General features: G+C 44.0%; 1 protein-coding gene and 1 long non-coding RNA gene across 7 annotated transcripts in view; one reads left to right on the top strand and one right to left on the bottom strand.

Annotated features, from left to right (window-relative positions):
• LOC105490159 (uncharacterized) overlaps positions 1-27,130 on the bottom strand; it is a 158,470-nt gene that overhangs the window by 12,196 nt on the left and 119,144 nt on the right. The gene's annotated exons all lie outside the window — the stretch shown is intronic.
• The window catches only part of LOC105490157 (uncharacterized), a 92,974-nt gene that overhangs the window by 40,097 nt on the left and 25,747 nt on the right, over positions 1-27,130 (top strand). The window contains exons 1-3 of one of the 6 annotated variants that reach the window (XR_011612062.1): positions 316-3,341; positions 6,636-6,709; positions 7,346-7,482. The exons of 1 other annotated variant lie outside the window; for it this stretch is intronic. Coding sequence is in view for 2 of the 5 variants with exons in the window: in XM_071077176.1 (XP_070933277.1) it covers positions 7,346-7,482; positions 20,717-20,902 (323 nt within the window). In the remaining 3 variants the exon portion in view is untranslated. Of the gene's footprint in view, positions 1-315; positions 3,342-6,635; positions 6,710-7,345; positions 16,682-20,716; positions 21,051-27,130 lie in introns of those variants that run through there. 4 more of the 6 variants (XM_071077179.1, XM_071077176.1, XM_071077177.1 and 1 more) reach the window with 4 other exon arrangements.

Below are 27,130 nucleotides of genomic sequence, written 5' to 3'. Positions count from 1 at the left end.
TTTGTTCCCCTTTGAACTGCCTGGTTTGAAACTCCTAGGCTTCAATGCTCTTCTGGCCTCATTCTCTCAAAGTGCTGGGATTACAGATGGGAGCCACTGGGGCAGGCCGATTCATGCTTTAGATTGAGAGGATGGAAGGTGAGTAAGAAGACTGAAGAGGACAGCTCTCTTTGAGAGGCTTACCTGTACCAAGGCCTGTACCATTCGACTCAGGGGTTGGCCAAGGGCATTCGTGTTATTTCACTAGATTCGACCAGCAGGCTTATTCACAGAAAACCCCAAATGTGTAAGGAGAGGGCAGCTCTGCAAAATGAAGTTTTATGGACGATTAGCAACATATATGTGTGTGTGTGTGTGTGTGTATATATATACCATTTTCATGTGCATGAGCATAAAGTTAGAATTTCAGAACCCTCCGAGTCACTCAGTCACTCAATGGTGTGCTCAGGGCCCCAGCTAACATTCTTCTGAAAACAAAACAAACACAGGTTGACAAAGATGAGTTAGAAACTCTCCAATGGTGGGCTGGGCGCGGTGGCTCAAGCCTGTAATCCCAGCACTTTGGGAGGCCGAGGCGGGTGGATCACGAGGTCAGGAGATCGAGACCATCCTGGCTAACATGGTGAAACCCCGTCTCTACTAAAAATACAAAAAACTAGCCGGGCGAGGTGGCGGGGCTTGTAGTCCCAGCTACTCGGAGGCTGAGGCAGGAGAATGGCGTGAACTCGGGAGGCGGAGCTTGCAGTGAGCCGAGATCGCCCACCGCACTCCAGCCTGGGAGACACAGCGAGACTCCATCTCAAAAAAAAAAAAAAAAAAGAAAAGAAAAGAAACTCTCCAATGGTGAGGACGGTCCCCAGTGTGACGGGTCCCTTGTCATTGGGCCAGCTTCCTCTTGTGCTCAACGTGGGTCTGGATGTCACCTTGAAAAAGCCTGGGCCAGTGTCCTGAGCAATGAGCTACTTGGATCAGCTCTTTGGACTGCGGAGAAGGCAAAACCCACCACTGGGTTCTGTGGCCGCACAAGGGAAAGGAAGCAGTCTCCGGGTATCTGCAGAGGGCAATGGTTGACCTACCTAAGGAAAAGAAATGTCTTGGACCAGAACTATCTATACAGATGCTGCATTGTTTTCAGTGAGGATGGTGATTGCACTGACTTCACTGAGTTGGATGATGATTAAAAGATGCAGCTGGGCTCAGTGGCTCAGGCCTGTAATCCCAGCGCTTTGGGAGGCTGAGGCGGGCGGATCACCTGAGGTCAGGAGTTGGAGACCAGCCTGCCCAACATGGCGAAACCCTGCTTCTACTAAAAATACAAAAAATGAGCTGGGTGTGGTAGCAGGTGCCTATAATCCCAGCTACTCAGGAGGCTGAGGCAGGAGAATTGCTTGAACCTGGGAGGTGGAAGTTGCAGCGAGCCGAGATTGCACCACTGCACTCCAGCCTAGGTAACAGGAGTGAAACTCCATCTCAAAAACAAAAACAAAAAAAAAGATGCAGTGCACGCCAAGGGGTTTGTACTAAGTACAAGTAGGTGCTTCAATCGTGTTTGCTCCTATGGCATAGCTACGTACACACCATATTGTATGAAGTTACATAAATATGGCAGGATGGAGGGTGAGCCAATGGGCCTCAGAATTTGGCTGTTGCGGTTAAGATCCTGGTTCTGCTAGTCAGCTTCATGGGCTTGGCCCATTCCTCAGCCTCTCTGTGCGTCAGTGTCCTTGTGTGTCCAGTGGGGTTTTGTGAAAGTCTCTGTGAGGATTAAACGGGATCAAATATGCATCGCACACAAGCTATAGCTGTTGCACAGCAAATGTTAGGCATTATCACTATTAAATTAAGAATTTTATGTAGAATGGCCTTTTTCTGCATTGACCACACTGACATACCATTTTAATCTAATGGTCTGACTTTAAAAACTGCTTCCACATTGTTATATGAAAGCATTAGTTAAGCTTTTTCCTATGATTCCTGTGAGATATATGCTGACAAGAACTTCCATTTATAGGTGAAAAAAAACAAGATGGTGAGTTCCGGAGGGTTCCTGGTCACAGCCCCATGGGTGACGGGTCTGCGCCTAACAGTTCAGCTCATGCTCCCTCTTCCTCCCCTGAAGCCTTCACGAGTGCTGGGTCTGCATCCACCATGGGGTGAGGAAAGGGGATTAGTCCACCTGAGCTGTGTGGTCACCTCCTGACCCAGGCGCCCCATGGAGTCAACTGGTAGCCAGGCTGTGCCTTTCAGGACAGAGTTCAAAAGAAACAGATAGTAAGAGTTCCCTTACCAAGATCATCGCTATTTCAGTGAAAAGCAGACTGTCCAAAAAATCTGCATAGAGACCATTATAAACGACCCTACAATATAGACATGCTAAGGGGAGCTGGTCTTTCTCCCGTGTTGTTCTGGAGACTCAGACTCAGCCCTGCTCCCTGCACCCACAGGGGTGTGAACAAGCAGGGAGCTCCCAGGTCTCCCCTAGGGCCGCCTTGTCTATTTTCTGGGCCTGGTGTTCTCTTTTTTTTTCTATGCATGTGCTCATCTTTTCCTTCACTGTACTGTTTTCCTGAGGGATTTTATCTAGAGCTTTACAAAAAATCCAAATAAATCAGACCTCCGAGCCCAGACTGGGGCATCTTCACCATGTGTGTGCGCAGGTGTGTGTGTGTGTGTGTGTGTGTGTGTGTGTGTGTGTGTGTGTGTGTTTTCTCACTGGCCCTATCCCTCAAGCGTCGTCCATACTTCACAGACAGCTGCACCTTTTTGTACTGAGCAGTCCTCAAAGCCTTTGCTGTGTTTATTTCTCTACAGGGACCTGACAATTTCAAAGCCAATCAAGCTTGATGGAAACTTGAGGGGTATTTTTAAAAAATCTTCACTACCAGTTGCCCACATATTTTAGGTAAACAACAAAATACAAGCAAGCTCTGCGACTCTCTTCACCTGGTTCAGTTCCTTTGGATGCTGTAATTTACAGGACTTTGCTTTCTACCTTATGGCTGTTTATTTTCCTTAATAGCCTTTTAGGAAGGACCTTATCAGAAGCTTTCTGAAAAGTACAGTAAATTATGTCTACTGGGTCAACTTTGTCTCCAGTTTTATTAATCTAGAAATTATAACTGTAATATTTCCTGAAAGTGTCTGATACTACGGAAGCCACAAATGCAGTAATTAACATGCAATTTGAAAAATTTATTCCCAGAGATCCAAACACAGTGAAAAACAGAAGAGCCACAAGAGACAAACAAACGCAAATGAGAAATAATTCTGCACCCTATTCCTGCTGCTACTTATGTTACTTTCCACTTCCTACGCCGCAGTTTTTCTATTTAACCTCAGAGGTAATCGTTGGGTCTATTGGATAAAATATTGAAGAGAAAGTTTGTTCATCTGGGAGTTTGGAGCATTTGTGTAACTACTTAGGATTTGTTTGCTGGGTCAGAAATGGGCATAATCGAGCAAAGAAGCATCTGACTTAGAAGGCCATGGGCTGAAGGCCAGCTAGCCCTAGGGAGCATGAGTTCTCTCCAGGAAGCTTCTAGAGTCATCTCCAAGAAGGGCCAGCACTGCCCTGCAGGTGGGCAGCTGGGGCAGATGACCAGGGACTCTGTTTCAGCACACAAGGGCTGGTTAGCTGGGCAGTCAGCACTGGGAAGCCTGAGCGGCGGGGAGCAGGAACTCAAATGTGGAGACCAGGGTTTAGGATCCAAGAATAAGGCAGGATTGAGTAAAAGGGTGTGGTGCTGGAAGCTTCCTCCCAGCTCCAAGGAAGCCGGAAGGACTCCAGAGTCTCTAGTTGTGTGTTGCTTGGCCCTCTCATCCCCATACCTGTTAGACCCAAACCTGGCTGGGTGGCGGTCCCTGCATGGACCTTCTGCTCTCATCCCTGTGTCTTGGGGGAATGAGGGCCCCAGCCACCTGCACCCCCAGGCCACCTGGTGCAATCCAAAGGACGTGGACTTAAGGCCAGACTGGGATCTAATTCCAGATGAACTAAAGAGCCCTGCAGGATCCTAAGTCAAAAATTCCTGAAACCCTAGAAGCTTGTGAGGGAGTTTCCATGAGATAACACGGCATCTTTCAAAGTTCAGCCCAGTTCTAACACCTGCATTGTTCCCCCATACTTTTGTAATAACTCTATTTTAAGTAGGTTTCTAAAATCCCCTCACAACCTCATCCACGAGTAGCACACGAGGCATCTTTAGGAAAGGCTGAGGTTGTGCGGCTGAATCATGTGGCTGAGAGCCTGGCTTGCAGCCAGACCATCCCCTCTGCTCAGTTTCCTCATGACACTCCACTTCCCAGTCCCTTTCTCCTCATTCCCTCATCGAAACTGGGTGAAGCCTGAGTGCTGACACCTGCACCCAGCATCTCCTGGAGAAGCCTGTTTGAGTGAAGATGGACCGATGTGGGATCACGATGGTCTCATATCCCACAGCGGTGTTCCCTTCATCTGTGGGATCCGGATGCCTGCTTGGGTCACCAGGTCAGGCCTCTTGACATGGGTGCAACACAGATTGGTCCTCGGAGCTTCAAATCAAGGGACTCTGGCTGTTGGATGCCCTTTTTCAGGGGCAGTCCTAAATTTGCATTGCACCTTTGAATTCCTGCCCTAAATAGTCCAGTTTCCTCCTCTCTCCTTACAAGCTTACCATTAAAATCCCAGCACACCTGTGTCAGGAATACCTGATAGTCCAGGAGTAGAGGAATTGGGAAGGGGAGTTAACCTCAGATCAGGAGTGAGATGCCAAGGTTGGCGTTGCATTTTAGAGTTGAAAGGACCTGACTTTAGGGCTAAAGAAGGAGAAGCCAGCAGCATAAAGTAAGCTGCCGAAGATCACACAGCTAGTAAGAGTCAGAATGAAGAACCAGACCCTCAGTTGTACTGAGTCTTTATTCCTACAGAAGCTGCCCGGAGCCCTTCCACCCAGAACTGGGGACCGGGGTCTCTGCTCCCCAACCCTGGCAGGTGTTTAGGAATTGTTCATTTTGGTAGAGCCACACCTGGGAGAAAGGAAAACAGAGCATCCCTTTGCTCATCCATTTTTACCTTCCCACCTGGAATAGGGAGAAGAAGGAAGGGGACAAAGCCTCCTCCTCCTACAGCCCACGCAGCCAATCCCCAGGAGCACTGCCAGCCAGCTCACAAGCCCACTTAGTGGTGAGTGGCGCAAACTCCCACTCCAAGGCCCAGGATGAACCCCAACCCCATGCGGGGAACACAGATACCCCTGCTCTCAGGCAAAGCATTCATCAATGCTGGAAAGGAATGGAGAATCAGTCAGTGATGACTCAGAAGTCAGTCTTTTTGTCTGCACACTGCTGAAATGTTTAGATAAAAAGTGAGACAGCACCTCAAACCAGATGTTTATACGCATTTCAACCAAGGTTTAGATATTTGGAAATGCTGGGTGGATACGACATTTCAGTATCCCTTCAAAGACCAACACGTGGAGGCCAATACAGGCTTTCTTTCTAGGGCCTTATGAAGATAGATTAAGAGATAAGCTTGGCTGGGTTCAAAACCACAACTCATGTGGCTACTGAAATATCTGAGAAAAAATTGTTTTCCTAAGTGATATGAGGGACTGAATGTTCTTGTCCCCCCAGAATTCCTGTGTTGAAATCAAATCCCCAGTGTAATGAAATTTGGAAGTGGGGCTTTTGGGAGATGATAGTCACAAGGGTGGAGGCTTCAAGAATGTTGTGAATGGGATTAGTGCCGGCTTAAGAAGAAGGTGGAGAGCCAGCTCCATCTCTCTCCACCCACTGAGGACACATGGAGAGGTAGGCAGTCTGTAGCCCGGAAGGAGCACCTCACCAGGTCCCAGCCATGCTGGTCCTCTGATTTCAGACTTCTGGCTTCCAGAACTGTGAGAAATACATTTCTGCTGTTTGTACATCACCCAGTCTATAATGCTTTGTCATAGCAGCCTGAACTAAGATGCTTAAATGAACATACCTTTTCCTGGGGATATTATTATTTAGATTAAAGGCACAAAAATATGATTATAGAATAAAATAAAATAAGTCTTCAAGCCAGTGTGATCAATTATGCTGTCAAGTTTAATGGCAATAACTGTTAAGTAAAATTCCTGTGTAGAATAGAAATTCTAGTGTCAAAAATGTAAAATATTTGGTACTGAGGTTCTATTACATATAAAGAGTTAATTAAAGACAGTCATATTTTATGATTATGAAGTAAAGCATACCATAGTGGTCCTTTGGTAAGCCTTACTAACAAAATGTACAGATAAAAAGTGTTTTTAAAAAATAAGACACTTTGAATTTTTCTGCTTGAATTTTTGAATATTTTCCTTAGATGCCAGATTCAGAGTAAGATCACTTCCCATTCTTTTTGTACCTTTTTCTGCCTGAGTTAAAATGCTTACTAAAAGGTAAGCATTTTGAAGGCTGTTACCACAGGATAAGGAAAGAATGTATTCCAGTAGTCCACTTTGGGGAATCAACATTTTTTTTTCCTGTTTAATTTTTCATGGAATTCCTGCTAATAGTATGACAGGTATCTGACAGCAGAACCAGAAGACAAAATAGATACAGAAAGTTATTCGATTAGTGATTGGAAGGAAGGAGGCCAGAGAGTATTCAGTGACTCCTGAAAATTCTCCCTCTAGAGTGAATGCCAGTGAGATGAAACCAATAAGATATGACCAAAGGAAGAAATCTGAATTCTAATCCAAGGAGCATGGTGAGCATGAAGTGCCACTGAGACACTCAAAAGGATGACTCCTCCCTGACACAGGAAAATTCACAGAACCAACACATAAGCGACGGATGGGCAGCGTGGGTTGTGAGTGCCTGGTGTGCCTGGGTGTGTGTGTTTCCACACCCACAGAGGAACTCCGGGGCGGCAGCATGAGTACAGTGTGAGCCCAGAGCAGAGCTTCGGGACAGCCCTGATTCTTTCCTTTCCCCTTTCCGGTGAAGGAGAGAAACTAGAAAGAGATCCATTTTTCCCCTCTGTGCCTGAGGATATGGCATTTCTGGCACAATAGACAGGATCAGATCCTTAAGCCTGAAACACAGCTCTCTCTATAGAATTTATCTATATGTGATGTGTCATAGTCTATTATGGGTTTGTGTGGGGCCGGATCAGATTAATACCCTGAATCCAAGTCATCTTTCCAAATGAATCCAAATGCAAATACTGGCTTGGAGAAGATTTCTCGGTAATGAATATAATGCAGAATAATGAACAGTAGCCAAAAAGAGAGAGGATGTAGAACCAATCAAAGGAAGGGCAGATGTTTAAAATGTCTTTTGCTGTTCAGGACTGTGATCCAACAAAAGCAATTATGTTTGTGCTTTCTCAATTTCCACACAGGAGAGAGGCACTTTGAGGTTTTCCAGGTTCTCGTCGTATCTACACTTTGGGCGCTGAACAGGGAGGGGACCGCGATGTCATGCTTGGTCAACAGCAATGGATGCCCAGCAAGGCCCGTGGCAAAAGACAGACTTGAGGTGAGGGCACTCCCGACCACGCAGGTGAAATACACACATTCGAAGACTGCCCTTGTGCGTGTGTGTCTAAGTGGAGAAGCACACAGCAGGGAGCCCACTTAAATCCTCCTCTCCAGGATCGCAAGAATCACAAGATGCCATAGTTCCAAATTGAAATGGAGACGATGTCAGGTAGCTTGTCTACACATTGGGGGAGGGAGGGAGGTGGCCTAGGCCTTTGTTGAAAATGGGCAGAGCAGCAAGATAGAGTTTCTAGTGACACTATGATGGGAGACTGGGTGACCTCCAATTCTTTTCACCAGTGGAGGGCTGGATAAAATAAAAATGCTATGGTGTGAGTGTATCTCAGTCAAGGGCCATAAACGATGTACACTGCCCATGTTTCGGTGACAGTTTAACAACTGACCCTTGCAGATCAAGTGAAGGCGTCCTTACGCTGCACGGCGACATGGAAAAATATGGAATGGTAAAGAAGAAAGAAGAACCGTGAGCAGGAGAACCATTCCATTTTATTCCTTATATGTACAAACATGAATAATTTGACATGATGTTTAGACAGTTTCCCCCTAACTTAAGTCTTTTAATTAAAATGAGAGGAAGAAAATACGCTTTAAATATGAATGCGAGAAGGTGTCAGTTGACAGCCCCCAGTCTTCCTACTCTTCTCTCACTGTTGTTAGCGAGCACAATAAAATCTCATCTTCTCCTGTCATCTTTTCATAATGTTTATGGTTGTTTTAGGTAACACGTAAACCATACTGAATGTGATATTCCCCTTATTACATGTCAGGGGCCCATATTAAACTAGAGCCTGTCCCTTATTCTGCTGTTTACTTTTGTGGCAAATCCATGTATTTTCCTTGACTCACCGGGCAATATTGCAGGGCTGCCTGTGGCCAGGAAGGTAAATGCTAACTTTTCAGCCCGTGCCAAGTGGCACACCCTCGGCTCACTACCGAGTGAATGAGAGCAGTATATTCTGGACTGAAAAATGGGCTCGGATGTTGGCCCTAATAAATTACATGATTATTAAAATGCTGTGCAGTTCCTGCCCATATTATGTTATTTTACCTCTTGCTGTCTCCCCTGGTTGCCTGCTCCACTTTACCTCTGTTTTCTGGGTGCTTAACTTGTAAAATGCTAAAGAAGTTTTGATATTTACCTGTTTATGATTAAATTGCAAAATGATCTGCTTAGTTCTGTTCTAAATTAAGGTCTGCATTAAATGTCATAGCATTTATCTTTCATAAAATGAGACAGCAAGGACACTAATTTCCTAGGTATTCAATCACTGCCCTGTGCCACTGGAGAGACAACCCAGGAGCGAGCCTGCCCACAGTTCACAGCTCACTGACAGCCCTGAGATGGAATCATAAAAGTCAATTAATCATTAAAAGCTGTTACAAGCACATATCGAACCAGTCTGGCACAAAATGTTAATCAGTCCAATATCAATATAATAAATTCCTGCAAATTGGAGCAATCGATATGTTTAGGGCCTAATGAATCAATTTGAGGGCACTGAGCTGCTCCTTGGGGTCCCCATGACCCGGCAGCCGGGTGAGTGCTACATCTCTAGGCGCACTGCCAACAGAGGTCACCTATCCTAACAGGCTGTTCACTTCAGCCGCAGTTACCACGGTGACAGCATGTCACCGTTGCCCTAGTGTCCTTCTAGGTAAGGTGGAAACCAATGCATCACTGCCCTTGATGGATTTGTCAATAATACTTAGCAGGGGAGGGGGACTGCTCACATAACACTCGCAGGTCTCCAGTCCCCGAGCAGTTTGGTGTGATTTAATTGTCTGAAGAGGTGTGTGCTTCTGCATATATGCAGGAACTAAGCAGTGGTCACAGGCAGAGGGAGTTAGCAGTGGAGCTGACTGCATTTGAAAACCTTGGGAAAACAGTACAGAAAATAACAGGCAGCCAGAGCCATGGCCAGGTTGGTGTTCCATTAACCAAGTCACTGTGTAAGTAAGAAATAACCTGGAGCTTCTCAGATTAAGAATTTATTAGCTACAAAATTTTAATACATTACTCATGAGTGGAAATGGAGTTGCGTATTAATGCCCCAAGGCTTAGACTCAGCAGCAACATTTCTAGACACCTGCTTACAGACTGTAGATGTTCACCAGGAAGAGTCCATCAGGGGAAATTTGGGGAGTCAGGAATGATTGGCGAAGCTCCCTCCCTCTTTCTCTTCTCCTACCTCCCTCTCCCTATCTCTCCCTCTCTTCCCTCTCTCGCCCCCTCTCCCATCACTCCCTATTACCTGCAACCTTCTCCTTGCCCAACAGAGCCACGACTCCGAAAGTGTGAAGCAAATAGGACACTCAGAAGGGGGATTTTAAGCCAGTCTCTTCATCATCTGTTTTTAAAAACCAGAGTTTTCATGTTTTAAAATATTTTATCTTTTGTTGCACCTATTAAAACTGACCAGTGAAGAGGGAGTAAGAGCATTTCGGCATTGCAGAGTGGAATGAAGCCTCTTTAGAGATCAAAGAAATCTCAACTCCCGAGACTCTGGGGAATCCCCGTGTTCCAGAACCTTCACTGTCACTTAACATAAAACATAAAGGTTAACACTGAATAAAATAATACCCTGGCTGATTATTTTAATAGTCTCAAAGTACAACTTTTTCCCCTGGATTGCTATTACAGAACATGTGGACGGTACACGCTTTGGGGTGGTTTCCCACCGTTCTGCTATACCGATAGGAGAGTAGTGGTCAGTCGAATTCCCAGCAGTGACTGTGTGCATCTCCCTTGCAGTCATTCATTCCCTTATAGCAAAAAAAAAAAAAAAAAAAAAAATGGCAGCTATGGCAATCTGAAGAAATGTTAATTTCTACTAGCTAGTTATGTTTAATGATTTTTTTCTCACCTGAGAAAAAAAGGGAGAAAAAAACATTTTTATAATGGTGGTCTGAATTATAAGAAACATCAAAATAAATTACAAATTCTCCACTAAAGAAATAACTATTCACCACATTGAGACACGGTGATGTTAAGGGTGTGCAGACAAAGGTAATCCAGGGCCTCCGCTTAATTGCCCTGACATCGCGCTTAGTTCCTCCAGCGACACTGTGAGAGCTCAAAATCTCTCATTGTTATTAATTGTATTCCTTTTAGAATGTAATGTCATATCGCTGCAGGCTGAGCTAATGAAACATACCCATATTACCAAAATAGGCATATTTCTTTTTGTTCAACGCGTTCTATCAAAACTGTCTGCTAAAGACATTGTGTTAGAGATCCTTTCATAGTGTAATATAAAGAATATCTCAACTACCTCAACATTTCTATTACACAATTACTAAAATGCCCAGGAGGACTAAACAATATAGTGTGAATTCAGTTATCCTATAAGACTTTAGAAATATTGCTAATTCCTGCCTCTGATTTATGTTAATATTAATGCTAGATTACATGCTATGGCTTCTGAACAGCCACTGCATACCAATTTGTACAAAGGCAGGGTGCTCCCATGCACCGGTGCTATATGGCTCTATCATAATGAGAATCTGAATTATTTATCTCTATTTATCCTACAGGAGTTCACCTGACCCTAGTCCCATTTTCTTTTCCTACTGCACATCAATGCGTGTAAACATGACTTCAGAGCTGCTGCATGCTTCATATGTGCTGTTCTGTTTCAGCCACAAGGCACAGCAATAGGCAGTAGACAAAACGTTACACCACTAAGAGAATTCATTTAAGCATTTATTTGAGGTAAACTCTCCTAATTAAGTCAACTTTAACACAGACACGCAAATGGCACCAGGCATACGTGTCTGGCGCCTAAACATTGTCTGGTGAGCCCAAAGGAAGTCAGGCAGTGGCAGGACAAGGAGACGGTTAATAAATTCAGCCTCTCCTTCCTATAACCTTTCTGTTAGAAAAACGTTTGTCTGCGGGGGTTAAGAGGCTCTACGAGTTCTGCCAGGAAGATGGCCTTTTCATTCTTTGGCTTGTACATACATCAGCTATATTAAGATTTGGTTCTGATTTTGCTATGATACTCACTCAAGTTGGTCTGCTGAATGACCAGCAAGTTCCTTTCCTTGCTCAAGGAAAGGCCAAAGTGAGTTGGAATGATTGGAAGTCATAGGTAAGATTCAGATTCTTAGCTGAATGGACTTAGTTTTCCGAGATGGGGAAGGTTCCAGAGGGCCTAGAGTATGAAACAGGACTTTCATGGTAGGTACTGTGGAGATGAAGCATTTGCAAAGCACCACAAAGCCGGAATTTCCATCAGGAGAAGAGCAAGTTGCCAGCAAATGGATTTGCAATATTTTAGGTAGCCCAAAGTAGCACATTAAAGTGGCACCGTCTCCTCTGCAGCTGTGGGGAACGGTTGGAGGGTCAACTACTTAGAGCTAATTATCAGAGAGTGAACCATTAAAACCTTCTTAGGTGATCAAATGACATACCTTTAGTTCATCTGAACCTATTACAGTATAGTCTATCATATGTCACCAACAGGGCCACAGTAAAGTGTACATAAAGTAGGAGTGAAATGGGTATAGCAAAAAGTCCTGGAAATGTGAGTTCGTATTTACATAAAAAAATCAACCAAAAGATCAAGAAATAAAGTATTAATGAGTATGTACTGTAAAGGGCAATCCAGTGGAATGAATCCAGTTAATAACCAATAATCTGTGAAACGTGAATCTCAAACAAGAATATGAAAACATTAGGATGGTGAGACTCGGGCTTTGAGTCATGTAGGATATAATAACATCATTTATAGTGTTCCTTATCTAAATCGTGGTGTAATCTATGATATGGCACCACACTTCTTTAATACACCCTGTAGAAAGGCAAATTCAAATGTATACTGAGGCACATCAGTTCCTGACCTTTACACATCTGGTATATAGGATGATGTATATCAGTTCCTGTCCTTTACACATTCCAAGCCCTCCAAGGCTGAAGCCCTTAAGGCTGTGGTACTTGGGGTGCAAGAGAGGGGCGTGGAGGGGATGAGACCAGGCAGGTGAATAATGCAGTTTGGGAAGAGAAAGGCAGAGAGTGGGTCTCTGGGTCTGCTGAATTCCCAAGGCCAGGCTTCCCAGTGAGCTCATGAAACACGTAGGAAATGGAGCCGTTATTCCAGAGATGCTAGCCAGCCCCAAGACCCGGTATCAACCCCATGGGTATTTAACCAGCACAGACAACCGCCATCGCAGCAACAAGGTCCAACTGGGATGAGGATGGATTTGGAAATGAGCATCTGGACACCTGGAACTCCTCGCTGGCTGGCTGCTCATGTGCATCCTGGTCTGTTAGCTCAATAACATGACCTTTCATCTCACACAATTGATTTTGTTGGATCCCACTCATAGCATCATGGCAGACTTCTACTACCTATTTTCTTTCTTTTAAAATTTCATTCTATTATAAGAGTAACACATGCAATTTTTTAAATAGACCATAGCATTTAGTACGTAGACTATTTTATAAACTGCATACTTCCACTTTATGCATATAGTGGAAGTCCCCTTATTCTTACCCTCCAGGGTTAACTACTGTAACTGTCTGCTGAATGGTATGTCAGATTTTACTTACACATATATTAATATGGAACTGAAGAAGAGTTTTGTTTTAACAAAGTTAAGTTCAGTGTCTTATTAGACATTAATGTGTGTATTCGTTTTCTGGGGTTGCTGTAACAAATTACCACAAACTGCATGGTTTAAAACAACAGAAATGTATTCTGCAAGCCAGAAGTTCAAAATCAAGGCATTGGCAGGGCCACGCCTCTAAGGTTTTAAGAGGGAATGTGTTACAGCCCTCTTTTCTAGTTTCTAATGGCTTCCAGCGATCCTCAGCCTCCTTAGCTTATAACTTCATTGCTCCAATTTCTGCTTTCCTCTGCAGGACGCCATCTTCCCTCTGTGTGTGTCTGTGTCCAAAATACTCTCTTATAAAGACACTGGTTCTTGGATTAGGGCCCACTCTAATTCAGTATGACCATCTTAACTTGATTGCATCTGCAAAGATCCTGTTTCCAAATGTGGTCACATTCTCAGGTTTTGGGGGTTTGGACTTGAACATACCTTTTGAGGGGACACATTTCAACCCACAGCAATGGGAACATGTTTGGCTGGTGATAGCCTTTGAAAGTCATGAACAAATAGACGGAAGAGTTTTTGGTTGGCTTGCTTGCTTGCTTCATTGGCATACAAACAATTTTCTATATTCATGCAGTTCTAGTTGGCAATCATTCCTCAAACAGCTTCTAATTTTTGTTTGATGCATAGAAAGGTCTTCCTCACTTTAAGATTATAGAAATAGAGCATATTCATTTTTTTCCTGTTGCATCTTTGACCCATTTGAATTTATTTTCATGAGAAGTAAAACAGAGAACCACTTTTATTTTTTTGAAGGGCTAGTTGACTAGTTCACAATCTGCATGTAATACCCCTGCTTTTCTGCATGGAATGCCCTTTTTATAATACAGACAATGGATCAGTAGCTGGGTTTATTTCTAGACTGTCCATTGGATCTATTAATCTGCTTGTTAATTCCTGTCCCTGTACAATGTCTCCCAGTTTTTATTATTGCAGTTTTATGGTGCATTTTAGTGTCTGGTAGAGATTATTTGCTGTTGTTGCTCTTCTTTTCTCCTTCTAGAATTGTCCTGGTTAATCCCAAATAAATGTTTATTCTTCCAGATAAACCTTGGTGTCCTTTTGGTGGCATTAAAACAGGAACTTCTATTGGGATTGCGCTGGGAAGGACTGACTTCTTCAACCTGTCGATATCTGCCCTGTCCCAGCAAAGTTGTTTCTCCATTATGCGATTTTTTTAAGTCCTTCAGCAGATTTTTAGTTTTCTCCATATAGATTTTGGACATTGCCTGTGTAATTTATTCTTAGGCATGTCGTGTTTTTGTTTGTTTTTCTATTGTGAATGGAATCTCTGAATTACTCCTCCTCCTCATTCTCCACATCAATTTCTCCTCCTCCTCATTTCTCCTCCTCCTCGTTCTCCACATCTATCTGTTAGCAAGTACTGGTAGTTCTTTCCGCATCTGAAGTATACGTCAAACCTGTCACCACCCCACCGCCATCTCTCTCTCTCTCTCTCTCTCTCTCTCATCTGGGCCACAGCTTTCCACCAATACTTTCGACAATCTATTTTCTGCATATCTGCCAGGGTTGGCTTTCTCAGCAGTCCACAAAATCATACCAACACCCCTACCTTCCAGACCTTCGGTGGCATACTGCACGCGAAAAAAGACCTAGCAGGCATCCTGTGGGATCCTGCCCCAGCCCCTCCTCGTCATCCTAGCTCTTTCCCCCATCTCTCTAACATGCCAAGCTCCTGTTCCACAGATCTTTCGCTGTTTCCTTTGTGCTTGCTTCTCCGCCTTCCTCTGACTCTTTGCATGAGTGGATACTTCTCATCCATTACATCTCAGCTCCTATTCCACCTTCTAGGAGAGGCTTTCCTGGGCCACTCTAGAGAATGCAGGACTTCCGGCCGGGCGCGGTGGCTCAAGCCTGTAATCCCAGCACTTTGGGAGGCCGAGACGGGGGGGATCACGAGGTCAGGAGATCGAGACCATCCTGGCTAACACGGTGAAACCCCGTCTCTACTAAAAAAATACAAAAAACTAGCCGGGCGAGATGGCGGGCGCCTGTAGTCCCAGCTACTTGGGAGGCTGAGGCAGGAGAATGGCGTGAACCCAGGAGGCGGAGCTTGCAGTGAGCTGAGATCCGGCCACTGCACTCCAGCCTGGGCGACAGAGCGAGACTCCGTCTCAAAAAAAAAAAAAAAAAAAAAAAGAGAGAGAATGCAGGACTTCCTCAACCATCTGTCCCTAACCTTTCTAATTCCAGCATCCCACCGCTTATTCTCCTGAATTCCTTCACAGCATTTGCCACTGCCTGAAAAGCCTTGTGTATCCTTGTGTATTTGCTTTTTAGTGTATTGCTTATTTCCTTTAATTACAAAGCAACTGATTGGAGAATAACTACTCTCCTATTTTAGCTCTGTCCCTAGGGCTTGGCACAAAGGAGCTTCTCAAGTAAAAAAGCATTGAGCAAATAAATGGATGTTGCCTCTTTTTTCTCCTGTCTTATATTTGCAGAATAAGAAGCTATTATTGTTACTATTTTTTGAAGTAGCTATCTATTCCTTTTGCTTTTGGCTAAGGCTTGGTTTAATCCTTACGGAATTTTCCAGGTATACAATCCTATTACATAATCTGCAAGTAATAAAAATTTTGCCTCCTTCTTTCTACTATTTATATTTCTTATTTTGTTATTTTAATTACTTTGACTAGTACTTCTAGAACAATTTTAAATAATACTGGTGATAACGGGGGCCCTTGACTTGCTATTGACTTTAGTAGAAACACTTCTCTTGTAGGGTTTTACTATAAAGCATGATACTATGATACCGATACTGGAATGAATGTGTGAGTGTGTGCGTGTGTGTGTGCATGTGTGTGTGTGATTTTATCATGTTAAGAATGTATACACCTGGACCTATTATAGAAAGGTTTCTAGAAGTCAGGATTGGATATTGTCTTTATTAAGACACATTTCAGTACTTGTTCAGGTTAACAAATGATTGGTGATTAATTTATTAATATGGCAAATTGCATGAATAGATTTCTTAATATTAAACTATTATTTCCTTCTGAGGTGAAGTCCATTTGGTCTTTTTCAAGTGTACTCTGCCATTTCTTTTTGCTAATATTTTATTCAGGATCTTTGCAGCAACGTACATGAGTACCCCCAGACATGGATGGTTCACTTTCTGGGGCTGTCATTGATGAAAATGCTTTGGGATGAGGACATCTCTAGAAGCAAAGTTTAAAAAGAAGAGAAAAAAGAAACCAAGATTCAGAACTCATATCTTCACACAGGTTTATAACATGGTAAAACAGTGATAATTTTGTAGAAATAGTTCTGGATGAGAAGATGAGAGAGTACAATCATTATGAGTAAGAAGTAAAGAATTGTAGAAGAAAGATGAGTGAATTTTCAAGAGCACATGACCACCTTGTCCAAGGGGAAAGGAGCAGCTGAGGAATCTCCCACTGTCTTCACTCATCGCTGTGACCTCATGATCCTCTATGATCTAATGATACATAAGCAGAGTAGGAGAAGCTGAGATCAACTCTATTCGAGCAAGAGTGCAGAAGATTACCCTGTCTCCCAGCTGGGAAACCACTCAGGTTTATTTAAATCCACTTTAAATATGGTTTCATTAATGATTTTCCAATGGTCTACAGCAAAGAATGTTAAGAATCAATCCTTAAGCTAGGCAATGCATGGAGACATCAATTATGCTAAAATATTTAAATTATTTCATAAGAGTAGATAATGATGCATAGTAAATTGTGTCCTGCTGATAATACTAGAAAATACTTAGGCAAGATGGACATACGTGTATATTTTAAAACAATTCTCTTTCTTTCTTTCTTTCTTTCTTTCTTTCTTTCTTACTCTTTTCTTTTTTAAGTACTTGCACTTTTTAAAGATTCCTAGAGAACCAGATGGGTGATGAAAAGTCTCAAAATACCAGGTTTCACTTGAGATACTAATATTGGGAGAAAAAAGTGACACTAGAAATTATTTAGTTATTCTGAAATCTGTCACTTCTTGAAAACAGCACCAGAATTAAGAAATAAAATTAATTGTGTAACATTGTGTTCTCACATTTTCAATTCAACTAGTGAATCATGAGGCCAAAATTCCTTAAGACAGTTACCCCAGGGCCTTAGTCGGCACCCAAGCCTCTGCCTTTCACCTGAGAAAGAATTTCCAAACTGCCTGATGAGAGAGAAAACCATGTCCATGGTCTCAACAGTCCAGAGGATCCTAAGAATCTGGATGGGAATCCAGAAGATATGCCAGAAAAGACCCACAGATGGTACCCTGGGACACAAAAGGAAGACTCCTTCAATGCCAACCAAGGGATGTGTGTGTTACTGTAAGAAGCCAGTGTCATGAGATGAAGCTCTAAGGTGCCCGTGATCCAGGAGTCTCACTTGGTGCTTCCTGCTGCCCCTGTTCCGGCTGGTCATGGCCCTCTGTGTCTGTGCCTGCCCGTCAGCCTCTGCCCATGTCTGGCTGTGCCCCTCACAGCTGCCTGTGCCAGGGCACTGGCTGCGGGCTGGGCCAGGTCAGGTTGCCTCCCAGCTGGGCTCCCCACAGCCACAGTCAACTCCCATTTTGACATGAAGCCATTTAAATGGAAATCCAGTTTTACAAAGCGCAAGTGACTGGTAATGAAGACGTGACTGATGCTTATGCGAATTTTATTTAATTTTAAATCAATTGTGGATTCTAATTCATTAATAAGGGGGAAAAAGCATGCAGGAATGCCTAATCTCTTGTCATTATTCAAATACAAGAGAGCACTTCTTCATATATAATTCTTAGGGAAATAGTCAATTTCCCATTTTCCCTGAAAATCTATTTTTACAGAAAAATGTGGGCCCAACTCATTCTGTAAAAAATTAGATTTGGCTTTATTGGACATTACATAAACAAGGAAAAAAAAAGGTTCAACCAAGCACTTGACTGAATTTTTCACCATTTCATCATTTTTGTTATTATATAGATGGTCTAAAAATCACATTATGATCAACCAACAACTTGGCTTTGGTGATAATTAAGTATCTGAGGAAAATATGGTAGCCCTTATGACAGACTCAAGCACTAAAAATGGGGTACGATAGAGGGGCTTGGGGTTCTTTATGAGGTTCAAGCTCTTCAGCCCATGTCTTCTTTGGGCTGCTCAACTTTCCCTGGGGTCAAATGAAGGTCAAGTTTGGGCAACGGTGATTGTTATAGCTCCCTTTGGCTCCCCTAAGACTTAGAAAAGCAAAATATCTACAAGCAGCGTCTTCTCTACTCTGTAAATTAAGCGGAAAGGAAAGAAATGCTATGTCTGAATTCTCTTTTCCTCCACTCAACGTGCCTTTGCATTCTCCTTATTCCACTGACAGCCATGCAACTACAGGCAGATCGCACAAACTCTCCAGGTCTTATTTCACTCATCTGTAAAATAGCAATACCTACCTCATAGGACTAATGTGAGAGTCAATTGAGAGATGATATATCAACTATTGTGACGGTGAAGTGCTTAGTAAGCTTCTAAAGACATAGTAAGTACTCCAAAACGGTTAGCTAATTTTACTATTGTACTTGAAGGAGATCATAAAGCTCTCCACATGGAAGAATGGTTTCAAATTTACTGAGAGTTTAACAAATAGTTGGAGTTTTTGCAAAATGAGAGTAAGTTGACTTTAAGAAAGAGGATAACTGTATACAGTCGGTCCTCTGTATCCATGGATTCCACATCCACGGATTAAGTCAACTATGGATGTAAAATGCTCAGGAGAAAAAGAAAGAAAAAAATAACAACAAAAAATAAATACAACAATAAAAAAATACAAATTTAAAAATACAGTATAACAACTACTGACATAGTATTTACATTGTATTAGGTATTATAAGTAACCTAGAGACGATTTAAAGTATACGGGAAGATGTGAGTAGGTCATATACACAAAACTGGTAATTTTATATCAGAGACTTGAGTATTCAAGGATTTTCATAGCCCAAAGGGTCCTGGACCCAAATGCCCATGGATGCTGAGGGACAACTGTATGGTCAAAATGTGATACACGGGCCAGGCACCATGGCTCACACCTGTAATCTCAGCACTTTGGGAGGCCAAGGCAGGCGGATCACCTGAGGTCAGGAGTTCAAGACCAGCCTGGCCAATATGGTGAAACCCTGTCTCTACTAAAAAGTACCAAAAAAAAAAAAAAATAGCTTGGTGTGGTGGCAGGCACCTGTAACCCTGGCTACTCGGGAGGCCGAGGCAGGGAGAATTGCTTGAACTGGAAGGCGGAGGTTGCAGTGAGCTGAGATCACACCACTGCCCTCCAGCCTGGGCAACAGAGCGAGACTCCGTCTCAAAAAAAAAAAAAAAAAGGGCTCCATGGCCACAAACAGTCATAAGACATTGCAAGGGATGTGCTGAAAGGGAGATGCTGCCTGTGATGACCCAGGCAGCGGACAGAGTGGAACAGCAGAGTGGAACATAAAGCTGCACGTTGGGAAGAGAAGTGTGGTGGGAACCATGTCCTGAAAGCCTGGGAGAAGAGCATCTCCCAGCAGGTTCATGGCTGGCTTTGAGAACTTAGAAAGCCCTACATTACCCCTGACACAGAGAAAATGAAAAGCATGCGTTTATCCATGAGTGTTTCAAGTCAAGTCGAAAAACAAAGATAAGGAGGAGAGTGGAGGAAAAGACGTGGAAGAGAAAGGACAACTGCAAAGAGAGGAGCCATCCGAGACTTGGAAGCATGAAAAGCTGATTCAGGAAACTCCACCTACCCCAGACCCAAACAAGTGGTCTCGGCAGAGAGAGAGATGGGAGAGAGGGGGAGAAGCTGTAAGTGACACGGAAAAGTTATGTTGTGTAAATAAATAAGCAAATACAAGCTGATATATAATAATATTATATTAAAAATTTAAGAGCCAATTTTCAAAAAGTCTTTATCCTGAAATCAAGCCTATCAATAAAAGTGTACCTCTGACTGCAACACACCTGTTGATAGCTCTTTGGGTGTTCACGCCACCCACAGGCCCAAACCTGGAGCCCCACAGGCCCTCTCTGCCTCCAGCACCCTGGGTGCAGTCATGGGAGCCATACCAGGGATTCGGAGCAGCGTGTTTGATTGCTATCACTGCACAGAGCAGTGCCGAGTTTGTTCATGCTGGTCAGGCAAGCATCAAGAACGGAATCTAGGCATTGTAGGAGGTGCTTGACAAGTGTTTCTTGAATAAACAAAGGAAGAGGGAAGGAGGGAGTTTGGGGCTGGGGAAGCCTCCATCATAGCTGATATGACTCACCGGCATCACTGGCCTCTGCACCCTCACGGAAGCCAGCTCTGCTTCTACTCTTGCTTGCTCTTTGCATTTCCAACCCCAAAACTGTTGAGCACCATTTAAAAGCATGCTTTAAAAAATCCCTATGTGGTGTGTGTGGAGGGGCAGGGAGCGGCACAGGAGTTGCTAACAGATGGATAAAGATAATCTGCTCAGATTCAATACCTGAGTAGCTTGACTATTTTCTCTTTCACATTTCCAAAGAGCCACTTTTTCTCTCTTATCTTTAGGGTTTGAAGACAAGACTCAAGATGTGTACTTTACTTATTTTCTTATTTTCTCTTATTTTATTTCTATGTAAGGGTGCTCCAAGCCTGAACATTGAGCACAACCCAGGTCATATGCACAACATGACAGGTTGGGCATCCATGGGCGGCTACTGGTTTTGCTGGGGATGCCTCTTGCCTGCCAGGGTGAGCACACACGGCAGTGAGCAGCCCTGTGCGACCCCACGGGATGAGGATGCCATGATGTCAGCTCCCTTCTGACTCTGAGGTGTGCGACATTCACCGTGCCAATACCACTGTCACCTTGCGGATCAGTCTGGGTTTGCTTCAGACAGAAGATTCTGGAATGTGTTCAAGCATTACTCATCTCCAGACTTTTTCAACCCAATAAATTTTCATACTGCTTGAATTATTACTCTCAAGATGCGTGTTTTTATTTCATTTACCTAGATTGCAAAGAAGAACGTAGTGGGCTTACTGACTAAATAGCCACAGGATTGCAAACCACTTGGATGCAGGGCAATTGAAAGGCAGCTTTGTTGGGCCTTGTTCTCCAGCCCGCAGCCAATGGCAGCGCTTGTGGCTGTGACAGGCCATGCAGACAAGGGCCTGTTGGGTTTGTTTTTTGTTTTTTTTTTTTAAAGAATAGAATCCTCAGCTGGCTTCTTGCAGGATTACATACATCCCTTGGCTGGTGTTGAAGGAGTCTTCCTTTTGCATCCCAGGGTATCATCTGTGGGTCTTTTCTGGCACATCTTCTGGATTCCTATCCAGATTCTCAGGGGGTCCTCTGGACTCTGTTGGGACCACGGACATGGTTTTCTCCCTCATCAGGCAGTTTGGAAATTCCTTCTCAGGTGAAAGGCAGAGGCTTGGGCACTGACGAAGGCCCTGGGGTAACAGTCTTAATGTTCCCGACATCATCCTCTGTGTCTATCAGAGCTCAAAATGCAGGTCTATCAGAAGACTCAGGTGGCCAGTGCTAAAGTCGCCACTTGGTCCAGGAATCGCGCAATCAAAGACTCTGCTGTGGGATTTAACACCAGACAGAGCACTCAGGAAAATGTATGTGAATAAGGTTGGTTCACCAAGGCCCAGACGAGAGCTACGATCTTCAGCACTGGCATTTTTAAAACCTTTCCATCGAAGTATAACACACACACAGAAAATGTACCCCTACCTATGCACCCTCAATATAGAGCCTGATATATCTTCACATCGTTATTTTTACATTCTTGTTATTGGGATGAATGGCTCTGTATATACTTTGAAAATAAACAAAAGCTAAGCACATTTGATTATCTATTGTTAAAACGAAAAAAAAAATAACAACATAGAAGTATACATAGCTTTTGCCTTTTAGGGGAGGCTCATTCAAAGTGAATGTCCAGTTGCTGGATCTGGGGAACCCCTGGAAGATATAGAAACGGCAGTTGGCTTTTCTATTGTCTCTCATGTTCTGTTTTCTTTCCAACTCTCTGTCAAAGCCACATACTTATTTCTACTCTCCGCATATGTTCTCGGGATATTTCTATTTAGTAAGAAAGCAATATCAGTAAGCATCTCTGTTTTATTAAGTGTGTCAGACAACAGAATATCCGGTCTGTTGGCCAGAATTTGTTCATCTGTTCTCACGGCTCCATCCCAATACATCTTGGAGAGGATGTTTTCCAGGACATTCTTGGGTTCATACTTATAAATGGTGTTAATCCACTTGTTAACTCAACAGAGGACTAATTGTTGATGTAAAATCTTAGTGCCACTTTCTGCATGTTCTTACATTTGCCAGGAAAACATCCCCTCCACCTTCCAGCTCCTCTGCCGGGTTGATTTAGGATAGGAGCTGATCATTTCTTCCCAAGCTGCAGAAGCCAAGACTGTGAGAGCTGGAGGAAGAAACTGAGGAGTGAGACTTCTTTTTTCATGAGGACAGAGTAGGGGGAAAATTCCCTATCTTCACCCAACCAAGAGCCCTCTTGGACCTGATGTTTTTAAAGTATTGCTATGAAATTACATTAATTAAGTAGCCAAGATCCCAGCTGGAGCCTGTCAGTGTCCGTGGTGAGGGTGTGGGTATATCTGGTGTGTCTGGCAGTTGGAAGACTGGCTGACTCAGAACCAGACGGCTTAGGGACTTTTGCTTTAGCAGGAGGAGGAGGGAGAGGGTGATAGCATGATGTTCCCTGCAGAAGGGGATGTAGAGAGAAAAGGGAAAGAGACAGTATTTATCTCCTATCCCTTCTCCCTGCAAGGAGAAGATCTGACCCTGACAGTCGGTGTGCCATTGGCACAAGCTGCAATCTGGGAAAGACTCCCTGAGACCGTGGTAAAAGCAGGGATATTTCAGGGCTAGAGTGACAGAAGGTGACAAAGAGTTGCGGGGAGCAAGGACAGTCTGCCAACCTCTCTGTGGAGCCCTGAAGGCCTCACAGGTGCCTGCAGGACCTATATTCATAGGCAGCAGCAGACACAGCTGGGCATGTGAGGTAGCACAGGATCACTCAGAAGGTCACGCTTGTGACAAGCTGGAGACCTGCACGAAGGCATGGCAAGAGCCTGGAGACCTGAGTTATTTCTAGCAAATTGATTCCCATCAGAATTCTCCATTTGGAGAGACCCAAGGCAAATCGGATTAATTAAATAGTAATTGTATTGGTCTTTCTGAGTTTTGACCGAGTGCCCTGTTTCAGGTAGCAGACAATGTGGCCACGGTAAGTCCTGAAGTTCAGGAAGCGCCTACGGATACTTGCTTTTGTGAGCTAGCCTGAGACAACTGAGAGGTTCAACCACATCAGGTTGTTCAGCTGAATTTGAGTAGTGGCCATGAATTGAAGGTAGATAAATGCTATTCGTCTCCCGCCCCACAACCCTTTGTTACACACAGAGCAAGTCTCTGGCAAAATTATGCCACACGAATGAAAAAAGAATCGTGGGGACCCACTCTGAGAAGTTTAGGGAAGTCCCACTCTGTCTTGCACTCTGAATGAAAGGCTGGCTCCGTGGCCCACACAGTGGTGTCTGTGGCAGCCTGGCAGGCCTCCTCTAGTGGGGACTGGGCCAAAACTACACCAGCTCCTTACAGACATAAGGGTAGTGAGGATCCCCAAATCCCTTAAGCCAACCACTGATCTTCACTGCCGTTTATTTCATCAGTGAGAGGTTGTTTTTTTTTTTTGTTTTTGGTTTTTTTTTTTTGGAGACGGAGTCTCGCTGTGTCACCCAGGCTGGAGTGTAGTGGCGCAATCTTGGCTTACTGCAACCTCTGCCTCCCGGGTTCAAGCAATTCTCCTGCCTCAGCCTCCCGATTAGCTGGGATTACAGGCATGCGCCACCAAGCCTGGCTAACTTTTTTGTATTTTTAGTAGACACGGGGGTTTCACCATATTGGCCAGGCTGGTCTCGAACTCCTGACCTTGTGCTCCACCCACCTCGACCTCCCAAAATGCTGGGATTACAGGCGTGAGCCACCGCGCCCGGTCCTAGTGAGAGGTTGTTTCTAACATCTCGGATGCAAATGGTTGGACTCTCCAGGGCACATTTAGAGAATGATATTTGAAGCACTTCCTTTGGAGTGTGGGTTCCTGGTGAAAATCTTTTACCTTATAACTCCTCACCCCTGAGGTGTGGCTTCTGCTTAGGTTCTTTTAGATGCTGATTGCCATTCCTAGGATGTCCTTTAAAGCAAAGGTGAACACACACTTCACATCCATGGTTGACTGTGAAGTATTTAAAGTAAGCAATATGATATGCTGTATGCATCTCCAGCAAGGGTGGCCCTTCATAGAAAATAAAACCATCGGTGCCCTCAGATCACTTCTTAAACATACAGCAAACATACATGATGAACATGATGAAAGAATTTTAATATTTGTGCCATCCCTTATAGTTTATAAGATACTCTAACGCAGAAGACCGTCTACTTCTCATTTAAAGATAAATATAACTCATTTTAATAACAAAGAGCTCAAGATTTAAGAGAGCCTGAGAGCTTATGATTAGATAATCCCTTAATTTATACATTATCTATTTAACTAGATTTATCAAGAGCCTACTCTGTGCCAAACATTAGGATAGGTGCTTAGATGCAGTGATGAACAAGTGTATTTGTCACTTCTTGCTGGGTAAGAAATGAACCCAGTGCTTAGCAGATTATTATCTCATGGTTCCTATGGTTCAGGAGTCTGGGCGTGGCTTACCTGGGTGCCTCTGATTCAAAATCTCTCATGAGGTTACAGTCCAGCTGTCACTGAGGCTCCATTTGTCTCAAAACACAACAAGGGCTGGAGAATCTGCTCCCAAGCTCACCCCTGTGGGCCTCTCTCCACAGGGCTGCCTTATGACATGGTGTTTGGCGTCCCCCAGCAGAAGGGATCCAAGAGGTATACCCTAGTTAGAAGCCACAGCCTTTTTCTTAGTCTTACAAATGACCTCTGATTCTCTCTCCCATATTCTAGCAGAGCAAGTCAATAAGGTGGGTCCACTCAAGGGGAGGGGATGGGAGTCCCAGGTCGCACGGATGATCTGGGGCCCTCTTAGAGGCTGCCTAACAGACAGAGCAAGTCCTACGCTGCTGCAAAGGTTAATCTTATGGGCCAACTTGACTGCACTAAGGGATGCCCAGATAGTTGGCAAAACACCATTTCTGAGTGTGTCTGGGAGGGTGTTTCCAAAAGAGATTAGCATTTGGATCAGTAGCCTGAGTAAAGAAGATCAGCTGTCACCAATGTGGGTGGGCACCATCCAATCTGCTGAAGGCACAGATAGAATAAAAAGGCAGCAGAAAGGTGATTTCGCTCCCTCTCTTCTTGAGCTGAGATATCCGTCTTCTTCTGCTCTCAGTCATTGGTGCTCCTGGTTCTCAGGCCTGCAGGCTCAAACCAGAACTTACACCACTGGCTCCCCTGGTTGGGATGAGACCCACACCACCAGCTTTCCTGGGCCAGCTTGCAGATGGCAGCTTGTGGAACTTCTCAGCCTCCATAATTGCATAAGCCATAATTGCATAAGCCAGTGTGCAATCTAAATTTCCTCTATCATCTATGCATAGGTATGGCTCCATTTATCCTATGGGTTCTGTTTCTTTTCTTTTTTTTTTTTGAGACGGAGTCTCGCTCTGTTGCCGAGGCTGGAGTGCAGTGGCATGATCTCCACTCACTGCAAGCTCCACTGCCTCCCGGGTTAACACCATTCTCCTGCCTCAGCCTCCCTAGAAGCTGGGACTACAGGCGCCCGCCACCATGCCCAGCTAATTTTTTTGGCTTTTCAGTAGAGATGGGGTTTCACCGTGTTTGCCAGGATGGTCTCGATCTCCTGATCACGTAATCCGCCCGCCTCGGCCTCCCACTTTGTAATCCAAAGTGCTGGGATTACAGGCGTGAGCCACCGCACCCGGCAACTATGAGTTCTCTTTCTTTGGAGAACCCTGACTAATACAACTGCCCTGCTCCCAGGAGCTTGAGATGACTATTGTCATAGAGACAACAACTATGGCTGTGGAGACAATTTTTAATCAAATAATTCCACTGTGTTGAGTTAGAATTGATTGATATGCTATAGAGGCAAGGCATAGGATGTTACAAGGGTATATAAGAGAGAGGCCTGAGCAAGTCTAAAGGTAACAGGTTCTTCTGAAGAAGTGACGTTTGAATGAAATTTTGGGGGATGGGAGTTCGAGAAGGGGGCAGCAGGCAAGAGGAAGTGGGCACAGTCTGTGCAAAGGCTCCAAAGTGCAAAGAAATTCTAACTTGGCTTTGTAAAGAAGTGAGGGAAGTTCAGTGTCTTCATGAAACTATCCATTTGGTTTCAGGTAGCATAGAAGTCATTTTCTCTCCAGGAACACGACATGAATAAGCAGCCTGGGACTAGGGTGGTGATTCAGCTCCATGTCCAAGAAGCCAGGATTCTTCTTTCTTATCCCTCCCTTGCTGGGGAGTTGCCCTTGTCCTCAGAGTTTACATCAGCCACCCCCACATCTGTGTTCTAAGCAGCAGAGTTGGGGAATGGGGCAAGAGAAGGAAGAAACATATATTATCCTCTTCCTTTCAGGATACGACCTAGAAGGTGCACCCTAGCCTGAGTTTAGTTATATGACCAAACCTAGCTGCAAGAGAGCCTGGAAATATGGACTTCATTCTGGGCATCCATGTACCTAGATAAAAACTGAAGATTCTGTTCAATTAGAGCATAAGAATAACCTCTGCTATGGTTTGTTCCTTTGTCCCTGCAAAGAGTTCTGCATATCTCCCTTTGGAACACACTCACTGACTTCCCAAGTCATAAAATCCCAAGCCTATATCTGGATACTGCATCTGGTTCAAAGTTTCAGGATTTCTTGCCAGTAAAATTCTTTCAATTTGGAATTCCTTCCAGCAGGCCCAGATGTAGAACTCTATTCTAGTGACCCATGAACTAAGAGACAAATTGTCTATCCTTGACATACCCATTATACAATGGAAGAGAAGGAATCGAGCGTTATGGGTTGAATTGGGT

Source organism: Macaca nemestrina, chromosome 13 (assembly GCF_043159975.1).
Source record: "Macaca nemestrina isolate mMacNem1 chromosome 13, mMacNem.hap1, whole genome shotgun sequence".
Taxonomy (NCBI): domain Eukaryota; kingdom Metazoa; phylum Chordata; class Mammalia; order Primates; family Cercopithecidae; genus Macaca; species Macaca nemestrina.
This window is presented reverse-complemented; position numbering and strand designations above follow the sequence as displayed.